The 15,754-nt window shown below is 30.2% G+C and overlaps 1 protein-coding gene across 1 annotated transcript; it reads left to right on the top strand.

Annotated features, from left to right (window-relative positions):
• Positions 1 to 10,915: 10,915 nt before the first annotated feature.
• On the top strand, positions 10,916 to 13,658 carry LOC7494418 (ethylene-responsive transcription factor ERF062). The gene is made up of 2 exons (XM_002319873.4): positions 10,916 to 11,251; positions 11,403 to 13,658. The coding sequence occupies exon 2, from the start codon at positions 11,430 to 11,432 to the stop codon at positions 12,837 to 12,839; it is 1,410 nt and encodes a 469-aa protein (XP_002319909.3). The 5' UTR covers positions 10,916 to 11,251; positions 11,403 to 11,429; the 3' UTR covers positions 12,840 to 13,658.
• The last annotated feature ends 2,096 nt before the right edge of the window (positions 13,659 to 15,754 follow it).

Raw genomic sequence — 15,754 nt, 5'->3', positions numbered from 1 at the left:
TAAAAATAATTATTTCGTCTACGATGGTATAAGAAAAAATAGGTTTTTTACACAAGTAAAATAGTAGCCCTTTTGGGTAGCAATCCAAATGGATTACACTTTCCACTTCTCGATGTGAGCTGACATGATCAAGGTTGATAAATATCTTGGGTTACTAGGTAAACGAGAGAAGGATAATTTTCTCAAACTCAAAATATTCTCTTAATTCCTTTGCATATTATATTTGTCATATATTTACTAATTTAAACATTAGAGAGTCTCTTGTTTTATAAGGGATTTATATTTTTATGAACGATCAAGCCCATAACCAATGCCAAAGATCAAGCCCTTAATCAATTACACATGTATTGGTCCAAGATATAAGCACGTAGAAAGTTGGGTTTTTGTATGAAATCTTTTTACGACTTCATCAATATACATTAAATTTTGATTTTATAATCAAAATTTTACTTGCAAATAGAAAATATATTAGCAATACCTAGACAACTATTTTTTTACATTTTAAAAAAATATTAGTCCAACCCGCAATAAAATGCAAAACAATTACCCAATTCTAGTACATAATTATATTGCACATTGGCAATTAATTCACATATTATTAACAAAAGCTAATTAGAGAAGCAAAAACTTTGGTTATTGTTAAAGGATTCATTATTCAGTAAAATAATATAATGATCATTTTACCTTTTTTAAAAAAATGATGAACTGACTATTAGGCATAATACAATCTTTTTAGAAGATTCATTACTCATTATGAGATTGATTTGGTACTAGGTAGTCCTTTTGTATTTTAAAGGCATAGTAAAATGATTAAATTATCCTTAAAAGCACTTTTTTTTATTTAACTAATGTTCTTGGACTTCTTTTTTATTGTTTTTTTAATCAAGTTGGATAAGAAAAATTTGATATTTTAATAAATAAAAAAGATAAAACTAGCATGCACACGAGGGTATCAGCCACTTTGTCATATTTAAGTGGTGCTTACAGCAAATTAAGGCGGCAACAATTCATTGATTTTTATGCATAACCCATCAATTTTTTTTTATAGCAACCATTCATTTTGTTTTTCCTTTAAATTCTTTTTATTTTTATTTTGATTATTATTTATTTTATTTAAAATTATTTATAAAATTGATTTTTTTTAATTTTATTCTCTTTTATTTTTTTTTTCATCTGTCAGATTTGTTCATATTTTTTATTGCTATTTTTTTTATTTTTTTTGTTACTATCATCCTCTTTGAATTTTGTTAATAGCAATAACATAAATAGCAATAAAAAGAATATGAACAAAAAATTCTATTAATTCATTAAGTCCTGCTATTGTAAAACAATACGCTAATAAACATATAAATTGTATGAAAACAATGGCTGGTAAGGCTTGTACATGTTGATGGACTCATAAAACTACTTTGAGTGGAACCTGTCATGGGCTCACCATTCTATTTCGGACTGGTGTGTCTTTCCTTGACTTAGGGCTCCTCCCTTCTTTTCCTTTTCTTTTTCGTTTTACTTTCTTCACAAAGAAAGAAACAAGTTAAATAGTTTCTCTATATTTAAAAATCAATCAATTAATTTCAATATTTTTAAGTTTTATTTTTAAAACTATTTTTTTCTTTTTTTTTAGAAATAAAAGAAGGTAGATAACATGGAAAGATTGCTGAGACAATTAGCATGCACATCGTCATTCCCATCCCCCGTTAAACTCTAGGCTCGAATTTCTATAAACCAAGAAAGAAAATTTATGAACAACTATGAGCACCAGTTCTCTCACGGCAGCGTATAATTCTAGATGTTAATACAATCATCTTAACATTGCAGTGGATACGTAGCATTAATTTCTTCATTCATTCATGTTCATAATTGCTTGACAAATCATTTTAATGGTGGAGAGCACTTGCTTGGGCTAAGGGGCATCACTCAGTCTTAGCTGCATAGAAAAGAACATGGAATATGGTCCCATCAATTTATTGCTATAAGCCTATAACTATATGTACAGAATTTTCCTTCTTGCAACTTGCAGACAGAATTTGCTGGAAAAGGAGTTCAAGAGTTTTCCTTCTTGATTGGTCTGTGTCTAGTTTAATTTCAACTAGAAAACGCCCAATCATTTATAGCTTGCTTAACTTGGAGGTCAGTTCCAGCCTCTAGGTCATTTTGCTTAGTTTCTAAACAAATCAATGGATGCTGTAGCAGCAACTTCATGAACATGCATGTGGGACATTGATTTTCTTCTGATTTTTTGCTTAATCCATTGACCTAGAGAATACAGTCTATAGATATTTATATATAGTTGGAGGAATTTGAGTATTTTTCCACCATAGATGCCACTGATTAGCACCTCTGTGGCATAAATACAACCTTGATAATTTCCTAAACGTTAACATATTTGGCATGCGAATGTAGATGAAGAATAAAAGAAAAGGTTACAAACAGATTAGAAGTGTTGTCCGGCTGTGTTTCGATGATCTAACTGAAGCGCGCGTGCATCATTTTTTAATGGAGAAACACTTCGCTTTTCCATGGTGACTCAGAGGCATGTTGATATATATCTCTATAAACATGCGTAAAAGTTGATAATTCTTAGCTATAAGAAATTTGGTTTCGAAAACGACGCATGCAACCTGAAAAAAATCTCCAATCTCTATGAACTGAAGCATATAGCAAGTAGATTATGCTTCGATAAATTATGATAATCATCTTATAATGGTTTGAGTTTGAGTGTGTTAATGTTTTGTGTTATAATATATATATATATATATCTTAAATTATCGGTGTTAAAATTTATATTACTAGAATTAGGAAAAGTTAAAGATCATACCTTCGTATAAATAATAACCATAATTTTTTTCTTTCTTCCATGGCCATCGTATCACTCTCTTTTTCTTTCTCTCGTCCTCGCCGGCCACCAAAAAACTTTATAATCACTAACCACCGCCGTCATAAACAAGCTCAAAACTGATATCAACACCCAATGCCACAACCAAAACAAATCTAAAACCTCCATTAACAACCATCGATGCCTGAAGTTGGAGATGGAAACCTTCATTTGTCTATATATCATTAAGCAACTAAGCATAGAAAATCGACATAAGTTTTTTTTTTTATGTGTTAAATCTATGTATGTGAGTTGTTTTGTTAGATGGTATAGAAAAAAGATTAAGCGAATTTGAAAGATTGAATTCTAGGGCTCGTGAGATACATGGAGAAGCCTAAAAAGAGAAAACTCAAAAAAGCTGATTGGAAGTTAGCAAAATGTATGAATCGAAGGACAAAATGTTATCCAAAGGATCAATATACATTATTCAATATGTCAGGTTCTTTTTCAAATAATTAGACTCAACTTTTATATTTTTGTTTTTTATATATTTTTTGTGAATTTTATGACGAATTTGTATTTTTTAATTATTAATGAATCATATTTCTGATAAAAAAATTGAAAACTTCAATAATTACCAAAACCTGTTTGAAATTTCAATTACTTTCTTATTATCTCAAACTCATTTTGTATAGCATCTACCAACTCCAAATATATTTCTCAAACCAATTAATTATTTATGAATTAAATTGAAAAGGAAACATGACAAGAGCAAGAATAAAAAAGGGAAAAAATTAGTAAATAATAAAAACATTTATTATCCAAAAATACCATGTATTAATTATTATTTTTTAAAAAAAAGTTTGAGTACCTAAGTGTAGAAAAACTATAATAGAAAATTAAATTATACTATATTAAATTTTTTAACAACTTAAATGATCCCCAAATTCAAGTTAAATATTCTTAAGAAAAAACAATACATACTAGATTGAAGTTTAGAAAAAACAATCAACAACATTAGCAGAAATTAATTTACATTCAAAGTTTATGGTCAGACAAATCTCTTTTACTTTAATTCTTTCTTCTTCTTTTTAATCAATTTTCCTTCAAACTTAACCCTAGAAATAACTCTATATTTATCAGACTCTGCGAATGGACTTTTCTACTAATCCTACGTGGCATTCAAGTTTTTTTTTATGTTTATGTGTTCAATAAAATCAATAAAGAATTATATATTTTAATAAATAATAATAAATTTATTAATTTAAACTAGAAATTAAGTCAAAGAGCTGAGATAAAAATGCATATTAATTATATATATGATTTATATATATTATATGTAACTCTTCAAATTCTTTTATTTAATTATAGAACAATAGCTTCTTTTCTTTTTGTTAAAAAAGTAAGTCATTTAAAATAAGTATATAACATATATTTTTCAAGTCTAAAATTATTATTTTTTATTAATGTATCTCTTATTTATCTTAGTAAAACCATGTTTTTTAACTAGAATTCTTTAAAAAAAAAAAAACAATTCATGATTGTTATACATATATTGCGTAGGCATGAAACTTAATAAAATATTCATTTGTGCACGAATCACCCAAATCATCTTCCTAGTCCACCATAAAAAAAACATACGGCCACTTCATCAAGTTTAGCACACCAAAATCCAAATTATGGAAATCATCCTAGAACTTGCACCTATCATTAACCGTTTACTTTCGGCAGCATGACTAGTAGTCTAATAGATAACATTATTATATATATATATATATATATATATATATATATATATATATATATCGCCCTACAAATTCTTTAACCTAGGGATGATATTTGATTTTCTTGGAGAAATCTGTGAAATGAGGGGGTTATATAAAATTGGGGTGCTACAGCATTCACCATGAAAAGAATATAATATCTGTTGACCATGAGCACCGGGAGAAAGGTGGCATGGACTTTGTGCACAGCCACTCCCATTAAAACCTTTCGTGCACTCTCAAACTCTTGTAAAGAAGAAGGCATGGCCCACCATTTCATGGTCTTAATGCATGAGGACCATACACAGAAATTGAGAGAGTGGAAAGCAAAGTAAAAAGAAGGATTTCTTTTGTTGAGCCATTACCAAAATGGGCCAATAAGGAAGTGTATGATAACACTATTTCCATTACTCCCACTTGAAATCCTCAACCAAAATATTAGGGTTGACTTTGCCATCCATTATTTTACTCCACCAATATGAAATATTCTATTAATATTTAGCTTCCTAATTTGATCCATTTCGAGGAAAACTACGTTGTGGCAACCAATGGCCACTCGAAAAGTCACCCACCCTCTTCTAATTAGTAATAAGCAATTACTTAAGCACTTCCTTAACTATTTTAAGACCTATATATATATATATATATATATATATATATATATATATATATATATATATATATATGATTAATGGGTTAAGTACTCTCACGATTAGAGCTATGTGTTAATCTCCACTTTGCATTTGAATTAAAGTGCTTTACCTAATATATTGGAAATGATCTAATTTGATAATCACATTACCATTATAGCTAACATATGATGTGAAATATTTGCCGTGTGTCACCCACTAGTCTTTACAAATTGATTAAAAAAAAATTTAGATTTTTTTATTCTATTTTTCTCCTGACAAAGGAAATTGAAGTGTATATGAATTTGTAATTTTAAAATACAAAAAATATAGTTGTAAAACATGACTTGGTCTGAATCCTAATGAATCCAAAGCTTAGAATAATCCGAGTTGTGAAAAAAAATAGAAGAAAAAACTCAGCATATTCAATAAAAAAAATAAAGGTTGACTTGATGACTCGATCTACCTAGGTTTGACCTGATTAAAATTTAGTTTTTTACTTGTTGATTTTTTTTAATTAAAATGACATCATTTTAATTTTTTTAAAAAAATAAAGTTAATCCAGGTCGATTTTTCCTACCAGTGACATAGATCTTATCCCAAATTAACCATTAACCATTGAGTTGGATTTTAACTGTGAAAAAAAAAAAAAAAAACATGCATTAGTTTAAACACACATAGACGAAGAGGCTGCTGAAGCAGAGTCTCTTAGCTATAAATTAATTTACATGTCTATGTACTTCCAATTTTATAACTATTGAACCCTTCTCTGATTTCTTTATTACAGAGGTGATATTTCAAATCTTGAGTCTTGCACTTGAAATTAAATTGATTTTGTCTCGATACATCATGTCCAATTTTTTTCTTTAGGGATTAATTTCTAGTCTGGTGTGCAGTCCCTTTCCGGTAACAACCAAGATTTTTTTGAGTCGGGCATTCCAGCTCACAAACAAAGAGGGAGGCAGGAACCAATGAAAATACGTGTTGACTACATGAAATAAAAATTATTTAGTGAAGAATCAGCTTTGGATGATCTCCATTTAGATTCAATTAAATGATTAATAAAGAATTTGATGACCGAAATACATAGACTGTTTCAGATTGATACCGAGGTTCAAACATACAAAAAACCTCTTCAAACTTGATCGAACTCAACTGGTTAGACCGATAGCTTAACCAAAGTAGAGCTACAAAATATCTTTAATCAACCGATCACCATTCGAATTGGGATTAGTAACGTTTATTTATCTATAAATTTATTTTTTTTTGTTCTATTATGACACTCGATGATGATCATGAATGTGCTTACTACAAAATAGATAATCAAAATTTGTTTTCGTGGTTTAAACTGTTTTTTAAATTGTTTTTCACCTACAAAAATTAAATTAATATTTTTTAAGTATATTTATCATGATGTTGATATTTTAACGTTAAAAAATAAAAAATAAATCTATAAAAAACACTGTACACTGCATTATAAACACATAATTGCATGAATTGATATGGATATATACTTTAAAGCTACCTCAAAAATGAATTAGAGGGAGAATGGTTGCCTTCGTGTCAGCCAAAGTATGATGGTGCCATGGAAATATGCATGTGAAAGGAGTCCAATAATTTGAAAGATACTCATGCATGCTTCCCTTTGTCAGCAAATGTCAAAAGGTTCGATCACAAACTCCATGACATATTCATGCATGTGTCTCTGAAATTGAGTAGAGAGAGCGAGAAGAAAGAGATTTCAAAATTGTCTCCATGTTCTTGAATGGCTCTGAGAGCTACTGTAGATTTTTTTTTTTTTCTATAGTTTTAGTTCTCGAGATAGATATTGATGTAGCCACAATCATGGAATGGGAACCACGTGTTCATCACTCGAGTCACCAACTTCAAAAGAAAGCTTTTCCTGTCTTGGTCACTAAGCGAAGGTGGCTTGATATTTTTCCATCTTTAAAGTTTATTTTAAAGAGCAATTTCTTAATAATCAGGTGCTGCTATCTTGGAATTGACTATATATATATATATATATATATATATATATATATATATATATATATATATATATATCAGAGTTAATACATTTATTTTTTTTATCAAGCAACAAAAAACTCATTTACATTCTTAACAAAAACATTCTTTCTTATAATCTTCTACAGTAATATAAAATTATTGTTATAATCTTATGTAATAATCTAAAATTTTGACTTATAATGATTATTATGAATCTCATCATCAATCTATTGTAGATGATTAAATTAATGAAATCAAGCATAAATTAATAGCTAATTTATACAAGTTTCAAGTGTTAAAAACTTTTACTTGAGATAGGATATTAGAATAATATAATATCATTCTTGAAATTTCAGTTAATAATTTAAGTTTTTGAGTTGAAATGATTTTTATATTAAAAGTCATAACATCAAAAATCCATTTATTCTAGTCAATTTCAAAAACTATTCTTTTAAGAACACGAGGAAAACTTAGGTCCTGTTTAAAAACGCGATAGTTTTTAATTTTAGATACTTTTTAAAAATATATTTGCATTGGAAAAACATCAAATAAATAAATAAATATAGTGTTTTTTAATGTATTGATTTTAAAAATAAAAAATATTTTAATATATTTTAAAATAAAAAAATATTTTTTAAAAAATACACGCAATTAGTTTTCTCTTTCTAATGTCCTCTTTCTAAGGTGTCGAACTTGGAGAAATACAAAGAGACAGAAAGAAAAAAGAAAATGATGATGATGAGGTGGGTGGGTGGGTGGACCGCCGACACGTGCCGATTTACACCGACTTTTCAAAGAAACCGTTGTAATGTTGACTTTAGAAAGACAAAAAACAGAGGAAGGATCTTATAGAAAATTTCTTTATTTCATATTCTTGAATGATTCCCTTTCACCGAAAGTGCTGAGCCTTTAAAAACAGTGGATGGATTATCATTAATTTTTTTTTATTTTTTTTTGAAGTTTTGGGTGGCACAAGACAAGACCTTTGCGGTTTTCTATATGTAACCTTGCACTAACCTTTTGAGGGTATGCAAAAGCATAGCGTATTTTTTAATGTAAAGAGTATAATATAAAACATGCATCTTAGCCTCATTTTAAGTTTCGGTTCTTGAAATTTTTTTAAGGATTAAGTTCTTTTTGAAGCTAGTTAATTTGTAAAAATGTTGGGTTTAAAAATTACATCACCCGTAAAACAAGTTATTTGTTGGGTTTAGAATTTTATCTGGTTTTAAAATTAGCACTAGTGATGGAAGAGAAGAGTCTTAGATGTTGTGTTGCGGGTGTATTATAGAGTTTGCATACAAAAAAATACTTAAAAACGATAAAGATAGTCTAGATGACTTATCTTAAGGTTTAATGTTGTTTATATATGCTTGAATGTAAGTGGATGTATTCATGTAAATAATAAAGTGGTCAATGTACTTGCCATGTGTAATTTTAGATTACTTGAAGAAAATCCATAAAGCGATGACGAGCCTTTACCAAAGTTGTATGAGTTATAGGTTTTATGGACCGTGTACTATTAATAATGATAAATGATTAATTTCTAAGGGACATGTTATATATTTTATCTTAGTAGTTGGTGATGAGTATACCAAATTTAACCATGAGTAATGCATTAAAATCAAATGGTTGGCTTTGAGGTGTATTTGACTAATCAGGATTTAAACCTACGGGAAATCACAACGAGTCTTTTACCTTGAAGTGTTGTCATATTTGATTCTATAGATATTTTATGTTCAACTCGCAAACGAGTGTGTGAGTATACTGGTTCAATAAGGTTTTTAGAGGGCTAAAAAATCCATCTGAAATCTAGTTACATATCATATGATACACTCGAACTTGAAATAATGTGATTTACATTTGAACTCTAGATACCCAGATGAGCCTCATGGGGCATTTAAAATTTAGATGTATATCCCTGTATACCTAGTCAAACCCATCACAATTTAATAGTTTTTTATATGATATGAAAGCTTCTTTAATTATATAAACAAGAGTCTCTTACTCATAGAAACTATGAATCTATTTTTTTCTGATTAAATTTCAACATGCTATAAAATGAACATATGCAATTTTTAATATATTTTTTTTAACTTTTTGGAATACTCATCTACATTCATAAAGAATTTCGTTACCGTGACTTCCTATTACCGGAAATTCTGGTGGAAGCACCGCTTTCTGGCCGGAGCAAGTGTACATGTGTTTTCTGAGATCTTATCAATCATTAGGCAACATACTCAATAACGCCACTTGATTGCACGGCCATTGAAATTTAAGTAGCAAGAGCAACTTATTCCGCCAACCCTCCATATCTTTTATAGGCACCTAATTGGTTATTCAATTTTAATATTGTTTTTAATATTATATTATTTATTTTTTAAATTATTTTTTATTTGAAAATATATTAAATTAAATAATTTTTCATTTATTTTTTAAATTTTATTTTTGATACTAGTACATTAAAATGATTTAAAATTATAAAAAATTTGATTTAAAACAAAAAAATTTCAAAAATATTTTTTAAACACAAAAATAATAACACGTTGAGTTGAAATACTGGAGAAAGAAAAATGTCACCAATCTCCGAAGATTTTAGCCAGGTGGTAGGTCTGTAATATCTTCTCAAAAGTGCATGAATCTGAATTTCTCTGAGTAGATGGAGGAAGAAAGACCTTTCTTTGTGTATTTTAAACTTGTCCTCCCATGGCAGGAGGAGGTATGCCCCCACCTCAAGAACTTGCTTTTAGGCATTGAGTTTGTTCGGTATTGTAAAAGTTTTCTAAAAAATAAATTTAAAAAAATTATATATTTTTATACAATTTAAAAAAATATATTTTAGATTAAAACTATTGTGAAATAAACTTGTGTATGTAAATTAAATAAAAAACATGTCTTCATGAATGAAAAGTAAATTATTATAGCTTCTACAAAATTAAGATTTGAAATATAATTATTTATGAAGTTTAATAAAAAAAAACATAAAATTATTTAATTAACAAAACGGTGTTTTTTCTCTGGCTAAAACATCAAACAGTCTCTTAATTTATCATGTTGGGTTTATAAGTTAAATAATTATCCATTTATTTATTTATTTAAATAAGTAGTAGTTTAACTTAAAAGAAATAATTAAAAAATAGTCACGAGAAAATATATTTATTCTCGTCACTCTCTTATAAACAGTTAAAGAAGGTATTTTACTGTTAATATAGCATGGTCAATTAGACTTTTAATATGCGTGTGATATTGCAATTCTTATATGAAAAATAACTCGAGTACAAACTCTTAACGTAAAGCATGTATTAATAAGATATATATATATATATATATATATATATATATATATATATATAAGTAATATTATTATTTCATTCTTTAAATATTATTTTTTATTGATTAATAAATAATAATAGATAATGAATACTTATTGGATATTTAAAATCTAATTAATAATTTACAAGTATTTTATTTTTTTTCTTGATAAATAATAAATAAAATATTAATATCAAAAAATGCAAACTGCGGGTGTCTATTGCCATCTCTGTCAGAGAGCATTGGCAAATAAGAGTTGAACAACTAAAACGTGTGGGTCCCAAACTGAGCTAACCAACCACGAGGCTTCAACAAATTCTCTACTCTCTCTCTACACGTCCCAAAAGTTATTGCTTGAAAATCTTTTCCTGCTCGCATATAAACCCACGTCCTCTGCTTCTCCCCTTCTCAAAACTAAAAAATAAACTCTCCCCTGCTCTCTCTCTGTTTTCGAGCTCTCCAAAATTCACTCCACAAATACCAAAAGACAAGATTTCTTCATCACTACAAGCAGAAACACCAATAAACGAACAACAACAACACCCCTTTTGGATTTCTTTTACCTCTCTTCGTTGCGCTTTCTCTCTCTCTAGTATTCATTTTCTAGAGATGGATTGCTCAAGATTTGATATGTCTGGTATCCGATTCTGTTTTTACTTCAATCGGATTAGCCATTAAATCCCATACAAGATTCTCAAATCTCTTTTTACCAAATTTGGATCTTGGTATTGTTGCTTTTCATTTTTCTTCTTTTGAGAATTGCTTTCTTGTTTTCGATACATTTGATTCCAATCTTCTTTACCACATTTTCTTTGGTGTCTTGTCCTCTCTCAAAAAGTCTCTTATATCCCTTTGCATATAATATAATCTTTTCAGAGAGAGCGAGCGAGAAGGTAATTATCAATGGCTGCAGCTAAGAATAATTTTGGAAAATCCAAGAAGGGTGTTGTTGATGAAACTCGAAAGATGATGATGGAACAAGATTGGCAGCTTGATAGAGGCAAAAAAGAAGCTGATGTTAGCTTCGAGAGGAGGCAATGGAAACCGGTTTTTGGTGAAGCTTCCTTGATGGATAGGCCTTTGAAGAAAATCTGTAGCCCTGAACGTCAAGAACAGATACAATCCTCTGCATCTTTAGCTCATCAATTACCATCTTGTTTCTCTGTCTCTTCTAGCTCTGCCTCGACTCTGTCTCTGTATCCGCCTTCTTCGTCGCCTTCACCTATGTCATCTTCAAGTTCCAGACTTGTGTTTCCTTTTGCCTTTGAAGGGTCTAATCAACCTATTCAGTGCCCTCAACAATTTAGAACAAACCCTTCATTGCCAATTTTCCATCCACTGTCTCAAGTTGCACAGAATCAACAGCAAATGATTTCTTTTGGTCAAAACCAGCAACATGGCATTGCATATCCTCCGTTTTATGCTGGAGGATTACCAATGGCTGACCACCACCACCACCAGCAGCAGCTGTTTCAGTACTGGAGTGATGCATTGAACTTAAGTCCGAGAGGAAGGATGATGATGATGAACAAGCTGGGGCCGGACGGAAGGCCATTGTTTAGGCCTCCGATTCAGCCTATAAACACAAGAAAGCTTTATAGGGGAGTGAGACAAAGGCATTGGGGAAAATGGGTTGCCGAGATTCGTCTCCCTCGAAATAGGACTCGCCTTTGGCTAGGCACATTTGATACTGCCGAAGATGCTGCCTTAGCTTATGATCGCGAGGCCTTCAAGTTAAGAGGAGAGAATGCTAGGCTGAATTTCCCTGAACTTTTCCTCAACAAAGATAAAGCAACTTCCACAGCTCCAAGTTCAACAGTTTCTTCTCCGCCGACTTCCAATCAAAGTTTAAAGCCAAAACAAGCCCAAGAAGGCCTTAACTTGCAGGCAGAAACCATGTCACCACCAATATTACCACCACAACCACCACCAGAACAACCTCCAGGAGACCATCCTGATGATGATTCCGGGATGGGTTCGAGTGGGGCTACTGTGAGTGATGAGATTCAGGCAGTGGCAGAGGGGTCTAGTGCAGGGGAAGGCATTTCGGGGTCTCAAGAATTGGAGTGGGGAGACATGGCAGAAGCTTGGTATAATGCTATTCAAGCAGGTTGGGGTCCAGGGAGTCCTGTGTGGGACGATTTGGACTCCACTAACAATCTTTTATTACAATCTCACCTTCCTTTTGTTAATCCAAATCAACAGCAGTTTAATGATTCTTGTTGTGTTCTCCAAGACAACATGGGCTCAGCTTCTTCTTCTTCCTCCTCTTTCTTCCCAATGAAGTCATACTTTTTGAAGGATCAAGATTGATTAACACAGTCACACATAAGTCTAGTTTCCCACTGGTATAACATAGTAGCCTCTCTCTCTCTCTCTCTTACTTTTCTCTCTCAAATTTTAGTCTTTTCTAGGAGGTTTAGGACCATCCCCTTAGATTTTTTTTTTCCTCCACTGGTTGCTGATTTTTTTAATAAACCAATTTATGACTTTTGACCTGCTATGCTTAGGAAACTATGATCTCTAGACTCACCTTTTTCTTTACTCACTGGTTGCAGATTTTTCACTAACAACCTGTGATTCCCTTGGAGCCTTACTTCCTTTTCTTATCAGGATTCCAAAAGCTTCAAACCACTCATCCCTTTTTCTCCTTTCCAAACCTCCTTCACACATTTTCTTGTTCCTATCAATCCTTTTCCATTGCATCTATTGCACAAAGGCTGCATATTTCAGGCCTCTATGCAATGAAAATCTAGCTTTATAGCTCATGCATTTTCTTTCCTGCTGATTTATCTATCCAGTCTCTAGGTAGTCTAGCTCCCTCATCCTGCATTCACAATCTTGGTTTTACATATTTTTTTCTTAGCTGTTTCAGTACGGGAGAGATGCATTGAACTTCCGAGATCAGGACCAGCATAGAAGGAGACAGTTTGGTGATCTCCCTCTTCATTGGTCTATCCATCACAAGCTTAGTTTTTCTGCTTGGAGGATGGAATCAGACATTTGTAATTTTTGTACATTTTGGAGTTCGTTATGATCTGTATTAACGTTGTAATGATATGTCTCCTCTTTTATGAACAATAGTTGTAATGACAGATATTAAGCAATTTGCAGCACTATCATCTTTCATTATCATGTTCTATTTTCATTCCATTTTAACCCTTTTACATTGATCTTCGCTGGCAGCCAGTTTTTTTTTACATTTGATGGAAACCCTATGTCATGGTAAAATAATTCTTGTGTGGATTGGTTGTAGTTATAATCAATTTGGCCTGCAACAAGGCATTACTCTGTCAAAAACTTCCATGCAATTTTTGTTTGAGAGAAACTAGAAAGATTTAACTTAGTTCGATAATATACCTACATTCACATGAGCGAGCAGCTTTTATTTTTCACTATATCAAAATAGAGTTACATAGTATATATTTGTAGTAGATTATAAATCGCTCAAGGAAACCTAGCCGCCCAAGAAAACCTAATCATCCAAGACAATGGCGGAGCTAGAGTTTTTTTGATGAGGGGGCAAATTACTAATAAATACTATGACTTTTTTTTTAACTTGATTGAGTTACATGACTTGAAGATTTGAATGACTATTCATCTTCAAGGGATTTACGCTTGAAATACTTTTATAGTGACGTGTTAATTTAATTGATGAACCTGCTGATTTTTTTATTATCATTAGTGTCTACATAATAATTAACACAACTACACAATAATAAATTCAATTGAGTTACATAATAATTCTAAATCTTTCATATGATATTAATAGCAAAATACACATCAATTCATCAAAACTCATTTCAATTTATATCTATATGTATATAATAAGTATGTTGATTAAATTATACTTAATCATTTCTAGACATTTAAATTATTTCTAGACACGCAAAAAAAGTTGTATGAACTCACTAAGTCAAATATGTGGAACAAATTTTAATACTATACTCTAGTTTTAAATAAGAGAAAATACCGAGAGAGAGAAAGTGTAACTTATGGGATTTAAACCTATGCCCTCTCCTAACTCCAAGCATCTCGTTAACAATTAATTACAAATAAATTTGTGATATAAAATGACAATCACTATATGTACATTGTAAATTAAGAGACTTCAATTAAATAATTAATCCATAATTATAGTGAACTAAGAGACTTTAGTTAAATAGTTTCAATAATCTACTCTGTTAATACAAGAGATGCCAAGAATAGTGGTTTTGCATGAACATTAATTTATTCATTTATAATAAGAAAAGAAACATTTAATTGATTAAATTAGGAAATTCAAATATTTATTTTGAACATATTTGAACACATTCATATCAAAACCCCTAAATTATCATAAACCCTAATATTTTTAATAACTAATTATAAAAGAATAAAACTAAAATTAGATAATGAAATAAATAAAAAAAAAAATTACCTTAAGCATAAAGCAAAAGAAATTACTTGCTTATCTGAACTTGAAAAGAAATTTGCATAAGAGAAAGAGGCACACAACAACAACTCAAAAGAAAAAAAAAAAGCTCTGTTAATTAGTGAAAAAAAAAAGGAAAAAATTAAAGTAAATGAGTTGGAAATATATATTATATATTATATTTTAATATAAGTAAACAATAATTTTCCACTTATCATGTATCAAACCCTCCCCAAATTATTATATTAATATCCTAATATAAAAAATAATTTAAAAAAAATTTAAGAGGGCAATTGCCCCCTTTGTACCCAGCCACTTATCTAAGAAGTATTAATATTTTTTTTCTAATATTCATTTACCGTACCATCTATCTATTAGCCACAAACTACAATAATTTTGTTGTCCAATAAAGGATCTTGGAGTTCTTTGCTAGCTAGGACATTTCGTCAAAATCCTTCATATTTAGAGTTCTTTGAAAGATCTGAGGTTTGTGAATCTGTCCCAGACATGAAATCAACAGAGAGATTCAAATGTACAGGCCAGTAACGTACAAAATATACTAATTTGCATGGCTCCAAATGATTTTTATGCATTATTTCGTAATGGTTTAATGAACAAATTAAGAAGATGGGACAAAGAAAAGAACCACAGAGTACTAAAGTCATTGTCAAGATGCATGCTGGAATGCGTATATATATATACCATTATTAGTTTCTGTAGTTTCGTAATGGTTTACAAGCTTGGTTGGGATGGCAAGTAGGTTTGTTCTCTATTTTGTCATCTTGAATCCATATGTAATGGAAATATTGAGAGT

This window comes from Populus trichocarpa, chromosome 13 (genome assembly GCF_000002775.5).
Source record: "Populus trichocarpa isolate Nisqually-1 chromosome 13, P.trichocarpa_v4.1, whole genome shotgun sequence".
Lineage (NCBI taxonomy): Eukaryota > Viridiplantae > Streptophyta > Magnoliopsida > Malpighiales > Salicaceae > Populus > Populus trichocarpa.
This window is presented reverse-complemented; position numbering and strand designations above follow the sequence as displayed.

Excerpts from the sequence above, each read along its gene's own strand:
- LOC7494418 (XM_002319873.4), top strand. The coding sequence starts at position 11,430 with ATGGCTGCAGCTAAGAATAATTTTGGAAAATCCAAGAAGGGTGTTGTT.